The sequence below is a fragment of the Eleginops maclovinus genome, chromosome 23, assembly GCF_036324505.1.
Source record: "Eleginops maclovinus isolate JMC-PN-2008 ecotype Puerto Natales chromosome 23, JC_Emac_rtc_rv5, whole genome shotgun sequence".
Taxonomy (NCBI): Eukaryota; Metazoa; Chordata; class Actinopteri; order Perciformes; family Eleginopidae; genus Eleginops; species Eleginops maclovinus.
Window position 1 is genome coordinate 720,001 of NC_086371.1, and position 15,000 is coordinate 735,000.

Sequence of the window (15,000 nt, forward strand, 5' to 3'; positions counted from 1 at the left end):
CATGTTGCTGCATGTTCCTCATGTTCCTCATGTTCCTCATGTTCCTCATGTTGCTGCATGTTCCTCATGTTCCTCATGTTGCTGCATGTTCCTCATGTTCCTCATGTTGCTGCATGTTCCTCATGTTCCTCATGTTACTGCATGTTCCTCATGTTGCTGCATGTTCCTCATGTTCCTCATGTTCCTCATGTTCCTCATGTTGCTGCATGTTCCTCATGTTCCTCATGTTCCTCATGTTCCTCATGTTACTGCATGTTCCTCATGTTCCTCATGTTACTGCATGTTCCTCATGTTACTGCATGTTCCTCATGTACCTCATGTTCCTCATGTTGCTGCATGTTCCTCATGTTGCTGCATGTTCCTCATGTTGCTGCATGTTCCTCGTGTTCCTCATGTTGCTGCATGTTCCTCATGTTGCTGCATGTTCCTCATGTTGCTGCATGTTCCTCATGTTGCTGCATGTTCCTCATGTTCCTCATGTTGCTGCATGTTCCTCATGTTGCTGCATGTTCCTCATGTTCCCCATGTTGCTGCATGTTCCTCATGTTGCTGCATGTTCCTCATGTTGCTTCATGTTCCTCATGTTGCTGCATGTTCCTCATGTTGCTGCATGTTCCTCATGTTCCTCATGTTGCTGCATGTTCCTCATGTTGCTGCATGTTCCTCATGTTGCTGCATGTTCCTCATGTTGCTGCATGTTCCTCATGTTGCTACATGTTCCTCATGTTCCTCATGTTGCTGCATGTTTCAGGTTTCAAGGTTTTATTTGTCATATGCACAGCAGATACAGCGTATATGTTGGCAATGAAAATCTTATGTCGCGTGCTCCTCCAACAACTCCACATACATGGTGCAAAAGATAAATAAAGTAGTGCAAAAAGAGAGAAGAATATTTACAATATCAACAATACAGATTTGAGGATGTGAAATATATACATATGTGGAATACATTGAAAGTATTTAAATACTTTACTCTGTTGAATGAGGAGGTATGGGCAGATGCATATATTACGTATAGCAGATGTATATGGCAGATATGTACAATATATAGATATGTGTACTATAAACAGATATGTATGGCAGATGTGTATAATATATATGTATGTGTGTACTATAAACAGATGTGAGTAGACATTCACACAGCTCAGGAGTTCAGTAGTCTTATAGCCTGTGGTATAAAACTGTCTCTGAGTCTGGTGGTCTTGGTCCGGATGCTGCGGTACCGTCTGCCAGACGGCAGCAGACAGAACAGATTGTTGCTGGGGTGATGGGGGTCCTTTAATATCCTACCGGCCTTCTTCCTACACCGCTGGGTGTAGAGGTCCTCCATGGATGGCAGCTCCGTCCTGGTGATGTGCTGAGCAGTTTTCACCACCCTCTGTAGAGTCTTACGGTTGAGGGCGGTGCAACTGCCATACCAGGCGGTGATGCAGCCAGTCAGGATACTCTCGATGGTGCACCTGTAGAAGTTGCAGAGTATCCTGGAGTCCATGTTGAACTTCCGCAGCCTGCGGAGGAAGAAGAGCCGCTGTCGAGCCGTCTTGGATATGACCCTGGTGTGATGTGTCCATGTCAGGTCCTCACTGATGTTTACCCCGAGGAACCTGAAGCTGCTGACTCTCTCCACAGGAGTCCCGTCGATGGTGATGGGTGTGTGTGCCTCTCTCTGCCTCTTCCTGTAGTCCACAATCAGCTCCTTTGTTTTGCTGACGTTGAGATGGAGGTTGTTGTCCTGGCACCAAGATGTCAGGGCTCTGACCTCCTCTCTGTACGCCGTCTCGTCGCCGTCTGTGATCAGGCCGATGACGGTCGTGTCGTCAGCAAACTTGATGATGGTGTTGGAGCTGTGTGTGGCCACGCAGTCGTGCGTGAACAGGGAGTAGAGGAGAGGGCTGAGCACACAACCCTGAGGGGCTCCGGTGTTGAGGGTCAAGGTGGAGGATGTGATGTTCCCCATCCGCACTGCCTGGGATCTGCCCGTCAGGAAGCTCAGGATCCAGTCACAGAGGGCGCTGTTGAGCCCAAGGTCCCTGAGCTTAATGATGAGCTTGGAGGGCACAATGGTGTTGAATGCTGAACTGTAGTCAATGAACAGCATTCTCACATAAGTGTTCCTCTGGTCCAGGTGGGAGAGGGCAGTGTGGAGGGTGAGGGAGATGGCATCATCCGTGGACCTGTTTGCTCTGTAGGCAAACTGCAGGGGGTCCAGTGAGTCAGGGAGGGAGGAGGTGATAAAAGTTTTGACTAACCGCTCAAAGCACTTCATGATGATGGAGGTGAGTGCAACTGGGCGGTAGTCATGTTCCTCATGTTCCTCATGTTGCTGCATGTTCCTCATGTTCCTCATGCTGCTCATGTTGCTGCATGTTCCTCATGTTACTACATGTTCCTCATGTTCCTCATGTTACTACATGTTCCTCATGTTCCTCATGTTCCTCATGTTCCTCATGTTGCTGCATGTTCCTCATGTTCCTCATGTTCCTCATGTTGCTGCATGTTCCTCATGTTGTTGCTGCTGCTGCATGTGAACGCGTTCAGCGAGCTCTTAATGCCTCCTGTCTCGGTCTGATGGCCTTTAGTTGCTGCAGGAGTAAATCTCTCAGACAGATGCAGCACGCAGACTGCGCTGCTGTTTATCACAGAACACAAACCAAGAGGACAACAGTGCCTCTGAAGGGGATGGGCCTGGATGGATTTTGGATCATGATAAATGTGATTCTTTGTATTATTAGGATTATCATTAACATCCTGACATGATGCATGAGGGAGGCGCCCCAGTGCAGAACAGAACCAGGTCAGAGCTGTTCCCCTCTCAGGCACCTGCAGTCCGTCAGAGATCTGCTCTCTGCTCACATCCAGATTTCATCAGAGACTGCTGCTGTGTTTTAGAGCTGTGTTGGAGCTCTGGAGTTAAGTTGCAGAGGTGCATTAAGTTCACTGCAAAGCTTCAGAAACATTTGCTGTTTGTGTTATTATCTTTTCACTGTTTTGAGTTCAATGAAAAGATTTTCACCCAAGCCTAAATAAATATGTTAACACTCTGAATCTGAAGCAGGCTCAGGGCGTTGGGAATATAGACATCTCTGGGTTTATTAATGAGTACATTTGGTGATTAGAAAACAAAAAATAGGACAGGAGGTTTTTTGGGAGTTCTGGGGGTTAAACATGAATGCTTCGGCCGTTTCCATGAGTGCTCATTCCTCCGTCATGTGATCAGCTCTGCGGTGGAAAATGTTCCCGATGATGTTCTTCTCCTTATCTTCTTATGGGTCTTAGTGGTCTGCGGGGACCGTCAGCACCGTAAACAGGAAGTACTCAGGTCCAATCACTGACCCCATGATGGCTCCCAGTGGGATTCTGGGTAACGTAGTTGACGTTTCTTCCCCCTCATTAACCCCCTGACTGGCCTCCTGTCAGCAGGGGAGGAGGCGCTCAGGTGTTTCTAACGGTGATAATGAGCAGGAACATGATTACCGTCAGGTTTCAAATCTTTATTTATTTATACTCACGCAGCTAATGTAGTTTTGGCAATACAAACCTTCAGTTGCATGCTTCTTAACAATGCAACTTATAATATACTATATATATATATAAGCAAATGAATGCAAAAGACATGTTTGTGCAAAGAACTTTTAGAAATACAGAAAAATATATACATATAAAATAAAATGAGAGCTTTTTGCAAAAGAATTTGTAGATTTTATTTACGAATGAAACTTATTTGATTTCTTTTAATTCAACCCATTTTTTACGATATGTTTTAATTTGTTTTAGTTGAATTTATATATTTTCTTTGATTTGTATTTTAATTTGTGACAGCAACTCTTTGTTTTGATTTATAATATGACTGGTTAAAGGCTGTACGTTATATCACTAAAATATATATGAAATGATATTACGGGAGACTAAAAGATGAAGACCAAAATGTGAAATACTGTATCTGGTTATAATATATGAACAAACAGAGGATCAGCTTCAGGAGGGGGGGGGGGAACCTGCGTTAGAGGAAGCACTCGTCTGTCCGACCTCTGGTGCTTATGGACAGGAAGCTCTTATTCCATACACAGGAAGTTGTTATCTTATGTGGACAGGAACTCCCAGCGTCAGTGTGTGTGTGTGTGTGTGTGTGTGTGTGTGTAGGATGTGGTTTGTCTGAAGGACATTAATCAAGTACACAATGGTTTAAATGTATTTCAGAGAAGATGTTTAATCTCTAATAGATATTTTTACCTGCTCGTGTTCATCAGAGGATCAGGACCCCATGTGACCGAAAGACCGAATTCTGAGATTTCCAGAAAAAAAGAAATTCATAATTTATTTTAAGTAAAAAATATATATTTTCAGGAAAATAATATTAAGATTCTGAGAGAAAGAATATATATATTTTTCCAAAAATCTGCAGAAAGCAAAAAGTCCCAGAATTCTGAGAAGAAGTCGGTTGTGATTTTTTTCTGAGAATTCTTAAAAAATATGTTTTTATTGGGATAAATAAAGTATATATAGTAGATATCATTTAACTGTTGCCTTGTGCTTCTTTTATAAACATAAATAAAAGCTCTTAAATGTTGATGTCATTCTTCAGTAAAGCAGTGTTGATATTCAGGGTGAACACGTCTCTGTATGCTGTGTCTGAAACATGAGACACCTGCCTTTAAAAGTGGAACACTGAGCATAAGCCTCTTTCTGTAACAGGGAATGCTTCCCAGTGAGAGCCAGTGAGTTCATCTGCTGTGACAGGAGGGTAGGAACCAAAACGCTGCCAGATTTTTGTTCCTACCCTCTCTTTGTCTCCTTCCTATTGGAGCTGACAGCTGATATTGAGAGGAAGCGGCATGTGAAAATCTCTCAGCGCTGCCAAGCTGACCAGTGTGTGTGTGTGTGTGTGTGTGTGTGTGTGTGTGTGTGTGTGTGTGTGTATGTGTGTGTGTGTGTGTGTGTGTGTGTATGTGTGTGTGTATGTGTGTGTGTGTGTGTGCATCTGACCATGATAATGACTCTGCAACACACACACACACACACACACACACACACACACACACACACACACACACACACACACACACACACACACACACACCCTCAGACAAGACAACAGTATTGAGTAAAAGCTCAAATAAACACAAATCCACTCCACATATCGACTGAAACAAGAGCTCAGATGCTAACAACACTCTCACACACACACACACACACACACACACACACACACACGGTAAGATGAAGTCATACTGTTAGATGATACTGTCTGGGTTTTAACCGAGGTGACTGTGTGTGTCGGACATTTAGAGAATAATGAAACAAGTTCTGGACGAAGTATTCGGGGTTTTCACTTCAGTAAAAGTAAAAATACTGCAATTAGCAGCACCTACTTTTCTGTCCCAGCTGTGTGCGTCTCTCTGTAGTGTCCCCTGGTCTCCAGCTGTGTGCGTCTCTCTTTAGTGTCCCCTGGTCTCCAGCTGTGTGCGTCTCTCTTTAGTGTCCCCTGGTCTCCAGCTGTGTGTGTCTCTCTTTAGTGTCCCCTGGTCTCCAGCTGTGTGCGTCTCTCTTTAGTGTCCCCTGGTCTCCAGCCGTGTGCGTCTCTCTTTAGTGTCCCCTGGTCTCCAGCGTGTGCGTCTCTCTTTAGTGTCCCCTGGTCTCCAGCTGTGTGTGTCTCTCTTTAGTGTCCCCTGGTCTCCAGCTGTGTGCGTCTCTCTTTAGTGTCCCCTGGTCTCCAGCTGTGTGCGTCTCTCTTTAGTGTCCCCTGGTCTCCAGCTGTGTGCGTCTCTCTTTAGTGTCCCCTGGTCTCCAGCTGTGTGCGTCTCTCTTTAGTGTCCCCTGGTCTCCAGCTGTGTGCGTCTCTCTTTAGTGTCCCCTGGTCTCCAGCCGTGTGCGTCTCTCTTTAGTGTCCCCTGGTCTCCAGCCGTGTGCGTCTCTCTTTAGTGTCCCCTGGTCTCCAGCCGTGTGCGTCTCTCTTTAGTGTCCCCCGGTCAAAATGCTTAACAAAACGAAACACTTTTAAACAGTAGATTCAAAATAATACGCCGTAGCCTGGGTACTCTTCCCCATTTCCCCTGCGGTCGATCATGCGGTTAATAAATTGTTTGACTTCCACTCATCCCCACACCCGCCACCTGTCCCCTGTTAAAGGGCCAAAGCCACGCCTATGTGACGTCATTTCATTGGTATGCGGCATCAATGAAAAACAATAGTAGATATGAAAAATGAAACATATACAAACCTTCATAATATCTCATGATGAATATAGACCAGATGGAAAGACAAAATGGCTTCAACAGCACGCTAACTGGATCTGGAGCTGCCACACATCAGTCGGGGTGTGACCCCCGCTGCCCCCTAGCATCCAGTGTGTGGCGGATTGAAACCTGCTGTTCAGGAAAGATAATATTTTCCTGGAGGGATTTTTATCCTCAGCAATCTCAGTGTTTAACATCGGTGCCAGTTTCCATTTTTGTTGTCATATTTCCTGGCAGCTTAGTTTCCTCATCAAACCATGTGGTGTCTTCATCAGAGTCCTGATGCTGATTGGAAACACACACTTCCAGCATCATAAAGCCGACGGACACACCTGACTGCTTCTGCTCCAGGAACCACAGAAGCGCCCTTTGTTCCCGCCCGTCGGTCAGCCCTCTGTTGGCTAACGATGCTAGCGCTCCTCGCGGCCTGTCGTGCCCCTCTGTGTCTGCCATTTTTTTGTGACTTTCTGTTGTTGTGCAGCCGGTTCTCTTGGCCGTCCCGCTGCTCTCGCTGCTTCAGTCCGTCTGGCCCGCATGCTAATGTTCCTACCAGTCTCTCGAGCTCAGATCTGTGGGAATGAATGCACCAGGAAAAGAATAGCACTGTTCCCGTCTCTCTGAGGACGGGATCCAGCTCTTATCTCACCCGAGGACCTTTGTGTTTCTCAGGAGAGGAGACGCAGGGTGATTTTACAGAAGGTTAATGAAGTCTGCTCACTTTATAAATCAGTGTGAGCAGCAGGGGGGGGGTTTTGAGGAGGAATTTATTCAGAAAACAAAAGATATCTGAAGGAGAGGGAGGTTTCAGATAACAGAGACAAAGATCGAGAGAAGAGTGAGATAAAAGAAATAAGACTGTATGGAGTTTGGGTTAAGAGGCAGGGCAGCACGGTGATGGACTAAATGATGATGGTTTTACATCAAAGATCCCTTAAGAAGAACACTTAAAGGTGTTTTGTTAAAGGAGATTTTAAGGAGAATACTTTTGCAACTTATTTGACTAGATTTAGTAGTCTTATGTACAGCATACGTTTTCTGAAAACTTCAGAAAATACTTAAAGGTGTTAAGTGAAGCACATGTTTTAAGGAAAACTTAAGGGAGAATATTTAAGGATCTGTCTTTCTGTGAACAATTACCTGGTTTCCAGTTATTATCCTGTCTTACACACACACACACACACACACACACACACACACACACACACACACACACACACACACACACACACACACACACACACACACACACACACACACACACATATTAATGTTAGGGGATGATGTCATTGTTCTCAAAGCCTTGACTTGACAGGTGTTCACATATGTGTGTCGGTGCCAGACTGAACCACAGGTCGGTGATTCTCTCCAGCTGTTCTTTGTTGTGCAGAAATATTTGAGGAATGCGGATCAGGAGCCGCTCAGAGTCACCTCTGACTCTCAGCTCTCACAGCCTCCATCTCTCTGTAAAACACTCCCATGACTCTTCCACTCCCAACAGATCTGCTGTTGGAGCTCAGATCTGTCCGTCTGACGTCACCCTGGGGATTTATCTCCTGCAGCTCTGTGGAGCGTTACAGTCCACTAACAGGAGTGCTTTCTGATGCTTTATGAAACCATAAGCAGATGAGCCGGACAGAGGGGTCAGCTGATCGCATGAGGAGTCTGTCGGTGTGCTGAGAGTGATCTGATGAGGAAGGGATGCTAAACAAACAGACATCTATTAGCTCCGGCAGATCCTGTCTTTACGAGACTCATAGAGGACAATCGAGAAGCCAGACCTTCCTTAAATAATAACTAACACTCGTAGGTTTAGAGAGAGAGGGTGAACCAAGAGAGGAGCGGTCAGCTGGACAAAATACCTTAAGAATGTCCTTAAAGTCAAAGCCGTTTTGTTTGACTCGAAGAAAAATGAGACTTAAATCTGTTTTATGCGCTGGACAGTATTCTCATTAGGGGACACATTTAAGTGTTGGTTGCAACATTTTTGGTTTAAGTCAACTTTAAGGAGAATAATTAAGGTTGTTTTGTGAGAAAACGTGTAAGTTACCACAACAGGTTTTTCCAAGGAAGCTTTAAGAAGAATCTTTAAGGTGTTTTGTGAAGCACATGTATTAAGGGCATTTATAAGACTGAATTGTCTTGTCTAGAAAATGACTTAACTTTTATTTTAAGGACAATACTTAAGGGTGTTTATGCCACATGTTTTATTTTAAGGAAAACTTTTAGTTGTTAATGTTTTGTGCAACTTAAGAAACCTTAAGACTTTAAGGTGTTTTGGAAGGAGATGTTTTTCAAGGAACTTAAGGGACAATACTTAAGGGTCTTATGTACAACACACCTTATCTTTTTACATTTTAAGCAGAAGACTTAAGGGTGATTGTACAGAAACATCACTTTGAACTTTAATGGAATTCTTAAGGTGTTTTGTGTTCCACAGTCAGGATTAACTGTCCGTGTGCACTTGGTGTTTCGTGCCGCAGTGTTTCAGAGATAATAACCAGTGAGCATCAGCAGTTCCTCTCTGACTCTGATTCCTGTTTCCTCTCTGACTTCCTGTTTCACATTTTAAAACTCCCATTGGACATTTATATCAAGTTTCCCCTTTTCTTTCATTTCGTGTCGGGAATCCTGCAGACCTTTCTGGACAGTTACTTACAATAAGTACAAATTCTCTTAAATGAAGTATTTCCTTCTTCTGCTGCTCTTTATTCTACTAGACTTCGGAGGATATCGTTCTGCTTACTGAAAGATCCCTGGGTAGATCAGAAACTCCTTTGCTTACTTCCAGAACCAACACATGGTACGTGATAGGCTAAGGGGCGGGACAGCTCTAAGCTGGTTGACCAATCACAGCAGAGCCGGCCCCCTAACCAATCAGAGCAGACTGGGCTCTGGTTTCAGACAGAGGGTGATAAGAATAAAAATAAAGAGCTTTTTGAACATTAAAGCATGGAGACTTGTCCCAGGAGAATACATTTTAATATTCTACTTAGAAATATATTAAATCAGTTTCTGTGACACACGTTTATATTTCCGCTCATCCTGCTTCCTGTGAGCTGAAAAACCATTAACTCTGACTCATCCTGTAGTGTGTGTGTGTGTGTGTGTGTGTGTGTGTGTGTGTGTGTGTGTGTGTGTGTGTGTGTGTGTGTGTGTGTGTGTGAGCAAGAGAGCATGCTGGGTAATCTCATTACCTGGGCGTTCTACACCCTGTGATTGGTGGCTATTATATTATTACGCTGACACACAGACTCAGGATGACTCAACCTGACCGCCCTCTCAGCTCTGCTTTATAGAGAAAGTGTGTGTGTGTGTGTGTGTGTGTGTGTGTGTGTGTGTGTGTGTGTGTGTGTGTGTGTGTGTGTGTGTGTGTGTGTGTGTGTGCATGTGTGTTTCATATTAGTGATTGATCTGATCTGGGCTTTTCGAGGTTTCATCGACTGGTGTGTGAATTAAGTGGTATTAAGACATCTGCATGTGCATCTCTATAACTAGTCCTGAATATGTATTCATGGAGATCTGGATAAATGAGAGGTTGTGTATTCATTTGAACATTTATTGACACTTATTTATTATAAATTCCAGTTTGATGTGAAACTTAATGTTCCGTTTCAACCAACGTCTGAATGGAAACAGAAATCTGATCCGTGTAATTCCATTACTTAACTGAAAAAGCAAAAGGATCGATGAGCTTATAATGAACATAAATGATGTGAATAACGCGCGTGTGTGGATGTGTGTGTGTGTGTGTGTGTGTGTGTGTGTCTGCAGACTGTGACCTCTGACCTCACTTGAAGACTTTACTTTCACTGTTATTGATCTTGTTGTCCTTGATTAACTATGATAAAAGGCTGCGTGAAGACACACACACACACACTCACACACACACACACACACACACACACACACACACACACACACACACACACACACACACACACACACACACACACACACACACACTTATCGAGTCTCAGCGGGGTCAAAGGTTAAAACATGAATGAGACGATGTAATCCTGTAAAGTGCCTGGCTCTGAAACACAATCAGGCTTGTCACAGTGTTATTATCACACACACACACACACACACACACACACACACACACACACACACACACACACACACACACACACACACACACACACACTGTTTATTGTGCATGTAAATCCAATTTTCTCTGCTTTGTCCTGCTGTAACCTGAAAGGAAGCCCTTGTTAAGTTTGTGAGATGCAGTTATAGGTCCTTTGAGCGCCCCCTACAGGAGGTACTGCACACACACACACACACACACACACACACACACACACACACACACACACACACACACACACACACACACACACACACAGGTGTACGCAGGTGGCTAATAGACGAAAGGCAAATAGAGGCTGCCTAACCTACCTGTGAATCTTCACGTGCAACAGATTTAATCTAAGGAGAAACTTAAGGGTGTTTCTGCAACAGCAGGTGTCCTAAGGAAGTCTTAAGGACCAGACTTAAGGGGGTGTTGCCAAAAGGAAATTATGTTTAGTAAATCTTAAATTACGCTGCAAACTGAAGAGGATTTCTGATGTTTTTTATACAGAATATTCGACTGAATGTTAACAATAAAGCAGAGTAAGGCGTAGACTTTATATCTCAATTCAAATCCAGTAAGAAATGAGGAAGGTACAAAAGATGACTCTCTTTCAATTAAATAAGAAAATCTGCGCAATAAATTCCACATATTGTTACATAAACTTCTGTGTGTGTGTGTGTGTGTGTGTGTGTGTGTGTGTGTGTGTGTATGTGTGTGTGTGTGTGTGTGTGTGTGTGTGTGTGTGTGTGTGTGTTGTGCAGCTCTAGAAACTCAGAGTGTGTTGTGCAGCAGACGGCTGCTGCAGGAAGGAGATTATTTAATTCAGCAGATAAATAACAGGGCAGGAGATCATTAAAAACTCATCAGCCGGCAGAGTGCGTGTGTGTGTGTGTGTGTGTGTGTGTATGTGTGTGTGTGTTTGCTGCAGACCTGATGTGACTATTGTTCTCCATTAATGAGGGTTTAGGGGAATAATTACAGAAAATAGAGATCCTGTGTTTTAGTTCAATTTTCAACTGGTTTTATATAAACCGGCTCCTCTGCTCACCCTCTGTCTGAAACCAGAGCCCCGTCTGCTCTGATTGGTTAGCTGGCCGGCTCTGTTCAGAACCAAACGTGCAACATAGCAACGGTCTGACAACCGGTCGTGATTTTAGAGTCATTGTACTTAGTAAATAACAGGCTGTGTGTGTGTGTGTGTGTGTGTGTGTGTGTGTGTGTTGTGTGTGTGTGTGTGTGTGTGTGTGTGTGTGTGTACCATGTGTATGTAACACGGATTACTGCAGATTTACCTTCACATTGCATTAACCCGAGGATGATGGACGGCCGGCTGATGTTTGCTGGAGGATTTAGCGTTTTATTTCCATGTTTTCACTCAGATTATTTCAACCCCCCCTACCTGTTCCCCCCCATATCAGTAATCCTAGATCTGTGTCTGAAACATAGTGCTCAGGAGGAATGGAAAATGTGTAATATAAAGCTGAAACATGCATGGTCCAGCATCTGCTGAAATATAATCAGTCAGGAATCTGCAGAGCTCATGCTTGTGAAACAAAAGGAATGTCCTCATTAACCGCATGATGAAACCAACAGGTGAGACATAATGCTTTGGTCCAAATTTGAGCGATTTGTCCTTTTAGAGATGTCCCGCCCCTCGCCTATCACGTACAATGTGTCGGAGCGCTGGCCAGTAGGAGCGCAAGTGTTCCAAAGTGATGTCATCGTGTTCCGGAACTTTGGGATTGTGGCCCGTTAGACCTGCAGGACGACCTCTCTCTGAGCGTGCTCTCTGTGTCCCTGCAGGCGATGTGGTGGACATCTACCAGCGGGAGTTCCTGGCGCTGAGGGAGCGCCTCCACTCGGCGGAGCAGGAGAACCTGCGGCGCTCCAAAGAACTGAACCTGGTCCTGGAGGAGATCAAGAGAGCCATCGCCGAGAAGCAGGCGCTGAGAGACATCAACCGGACCTGGAGCAGCCTCTCCGGTCAGACTGAGTACCGCACACTGTATACTGTATAACTGGTTACCTGCTCACTCACCTGGAGCTGAGCCTCAACCGGTCCAGTGTGCCCTGGTTCAGTCCGGTACCATTATGTGTTTTAAGGAGTCTAATCTCATCTAACTGACTGAATAAAAAGTCAAAGTGAGTTAAATAAAAAAGAAATGTTGTTTTAAAAGATGATGATCAAAATTGTGATGTAAAGTTAAATAAAAGCAAAAAGATTTTAGAAATATTCATAAAAACGTAGCGATAAAAAGATGAGGTTTAAAAGAATAGAAATATTATACATATTAAAAATGAATGAACACAAGAAGTTGAAATGAAATCATAGAAAATAATTACTATATTTATAGAAAGTAAAACTTCTCATTTAAATCAAAAAGTCAATTTAATCTGGTCTGAATTCTGTGTTCTGGTCCGGTTCCAGAGGAGACCCGTCTGAAGCTGTGGAATGTGAGCAGCAGTAAGAACGTGCTGCAGCTCCCCTCCATCTTCCACCACCTCCCCCACCTGCTGAACCGGGAGGACAGCCTGCAGCCCGCCGTGCACCTGGGCCAGGGCCGAACCGGGGGTAACACACACACACACACACACACACACACACACACACACACCCTGTGGCCTTGTATCTGTACAGTTGAAAGCCTCTGTGTTATCCTTTAACCGGATCTTATGTCCTTTATGCTCCAAAAAAAACTTTTGTGCTGAGCCTGTTTGCTTTCAGAAACCTTACATATAAATACGATTTGACACACACACACACACACACACACACACACACACACACACACACTGACCTTGGTCCAGGAGCTGTGTGTTTTAGTCTCCGGGGGAGGTGGAGGGTGTCAGGGGACCGCAGTGAGATGTTTCCCCAGGGAAGGTGCACTGTGCCTGGGCTGCCGGTCGGGTTAGGAGCCCCGGGCCCAGTATGTGTGTGTGTGTGTGTGTGTGTGTGTGTGTGTGTGTGTGTGTGTGTGTGTGTGTGTGTGTGTGTGTGTGTGTGTGTGTGTGTGTGTGTGTGTGTGTGTGTGTGTGTGTGTGTGTGTGAGGTTCTTGTGTATTGAAGAGATCACATACAGTATATGAAGTACAGCCTGATCATTCACCTCCTTTTCAAAAGTGTAAGAAGAGTGCCTGAATCTAATATATCTCCTTTGTGTGTGTGTGTGTGTGTGTGTGTGTGTCTGTGTGTGTGTGTGTGTGTGTGTGTGTGTGTGTGTGTGTGTGTGTGTGTGTGTGTGTGTGTGTGTGTGTGTGTGTGTGTGTGCAGTCTCCATAGTGATGGGGGTTCCCAGTGTGAAAAGGGAGGTCCACTCCTACCTGACCGACACACTCAGCTCTCTGATGTCGGAGCTCAGCGCCGCCGAGAAAGAGGACTGCGTCATCGTCGTCTTCATCGCAGAGGTCAGTGTGTGTGTGTGTGTGTATGTGTGTGTGTGTGTGTGTGTGTGTGTGTGTGTGTGTGTGTGTGTGTGTGTGTGTGTGTGTGTGTGTGTGTGTGAGTGTGTGTCCGTAGTATCAGTGATGAAGGTCACTCTCAGTGCTTCGGCTCCTCACTGTCTTCTTAAAGACCCTTTAGTTTTTCTCAGAAACGGTTTAAACAGATCCCTCAAAATAAAGGTCACTGCGCTTTATTTTGAGGGAATGAAATAAAGACAGAAATAAATCAAAGGATTTGAAACAGCGCTCCACCAGAGGTTCAAGAGCCTCCTGCCGCCTCCTCCTGCTCCACCTGTCGTTCCTCCGGGCGTGGGAATACAGTTGTGCAGTATCAGCTGCAGAACTGAGGACATGTTCAGACCTCTGCAGGCTTTCTTTCCCGCTGAGAGACGTCACATGTTCTCTCCGCCGCCAACACGCTTCAGTCATGTAAAATTCATGCTACTCCTCTCTCCACTTCAGAAGCTCTAAGTGCTGCTCCGTGTTCCTCTGCAGAAAACCTGCTGAGAGGAGGAGCACCAGGAGGAGCTAAACACTGAGAGAGGATTTTAAATATTATATCAGCCCGAGGGACAAGGAGGAGCAAGGAGGGACAAGGAGGAACAAGGAGGAACAAGGAGGAACAAGGAGGAACAAGGAGGAACAAGGAGGAGGTACAAGGAGGAGGTACAAGGAGGAGCAAAGAGGGACAAGGAGGGACAAGGAAGAATAATGAGGAACAAGGAGGAACAAGGAGGAGATAAAAGGAGGGACAAGGAGGAGGTACAATGAGGGACAAGGAGGAACAAGGAGGAACAAGGAGGAGGTACAAGGAGGAGCAAAGAGGGACAAGGAGGGACAAGGAAGAATAATGAGGAACAAGGAGGAACAAGGAGGAGATAAAAGGAGGGACAAGGAGGAGGTACAATGAGGAGCAAGGAGGAACAAGGAGGAGGTACAAGGAGGAGCAAGGAGGGATAAGGAAGAACAAGGAGGAACAAGGAGGAAGTACAAGGAGGAGCAAGGAGGGATAAGGAAGAACAAGGAGGAACAAGGAGGGACAAGGAGAGACAAGGAGGGACAAGGAGGAGCAAGGAGGAACAAGGAGGAGCAAGGAGGAACAAGGAGGAGGTACAAGGAGGAGCAAGGAGGAAGTACAAGGAGGAGCAAGGAGGGACAAGGAGGAGGTACAAGGAGGTACAAGGAGGAGGTAAAAGGAGGAGGAACAAGGAGGAGCAGGGAGACAAACATGTGTGTGACCTCGCACCG

The 15,000-nt window shown here is 45.1% G+C and overlaps 1 protein-coding gene across 1 annotated transcript in view; it reads left to right on the forward strand.

Annotated features, from left to right (window-relative positions):
* mgat4b (alpha-1,3-mannosyl-glycoprotein 4-beta-N-acetylglucosaminyltransferase B) overlaps positions 1-15,000 on the forward strand; it is a 51,699-nt gene that overhangs the window by 20,425 nt on the left and 16,274 nt on the right. Inside the window, 3 exon segments of the mRNA XM_063877339.1 lie at positions 12,115-12,294; positions 12,740-12,883; positions 13,583-13,716. Of these exon segments, the coding sequence (XP_063733409.1) occupies positions 12,115-12,294; positions 12,740-12,883; positions 13,583-13,716 (458 nt within the window).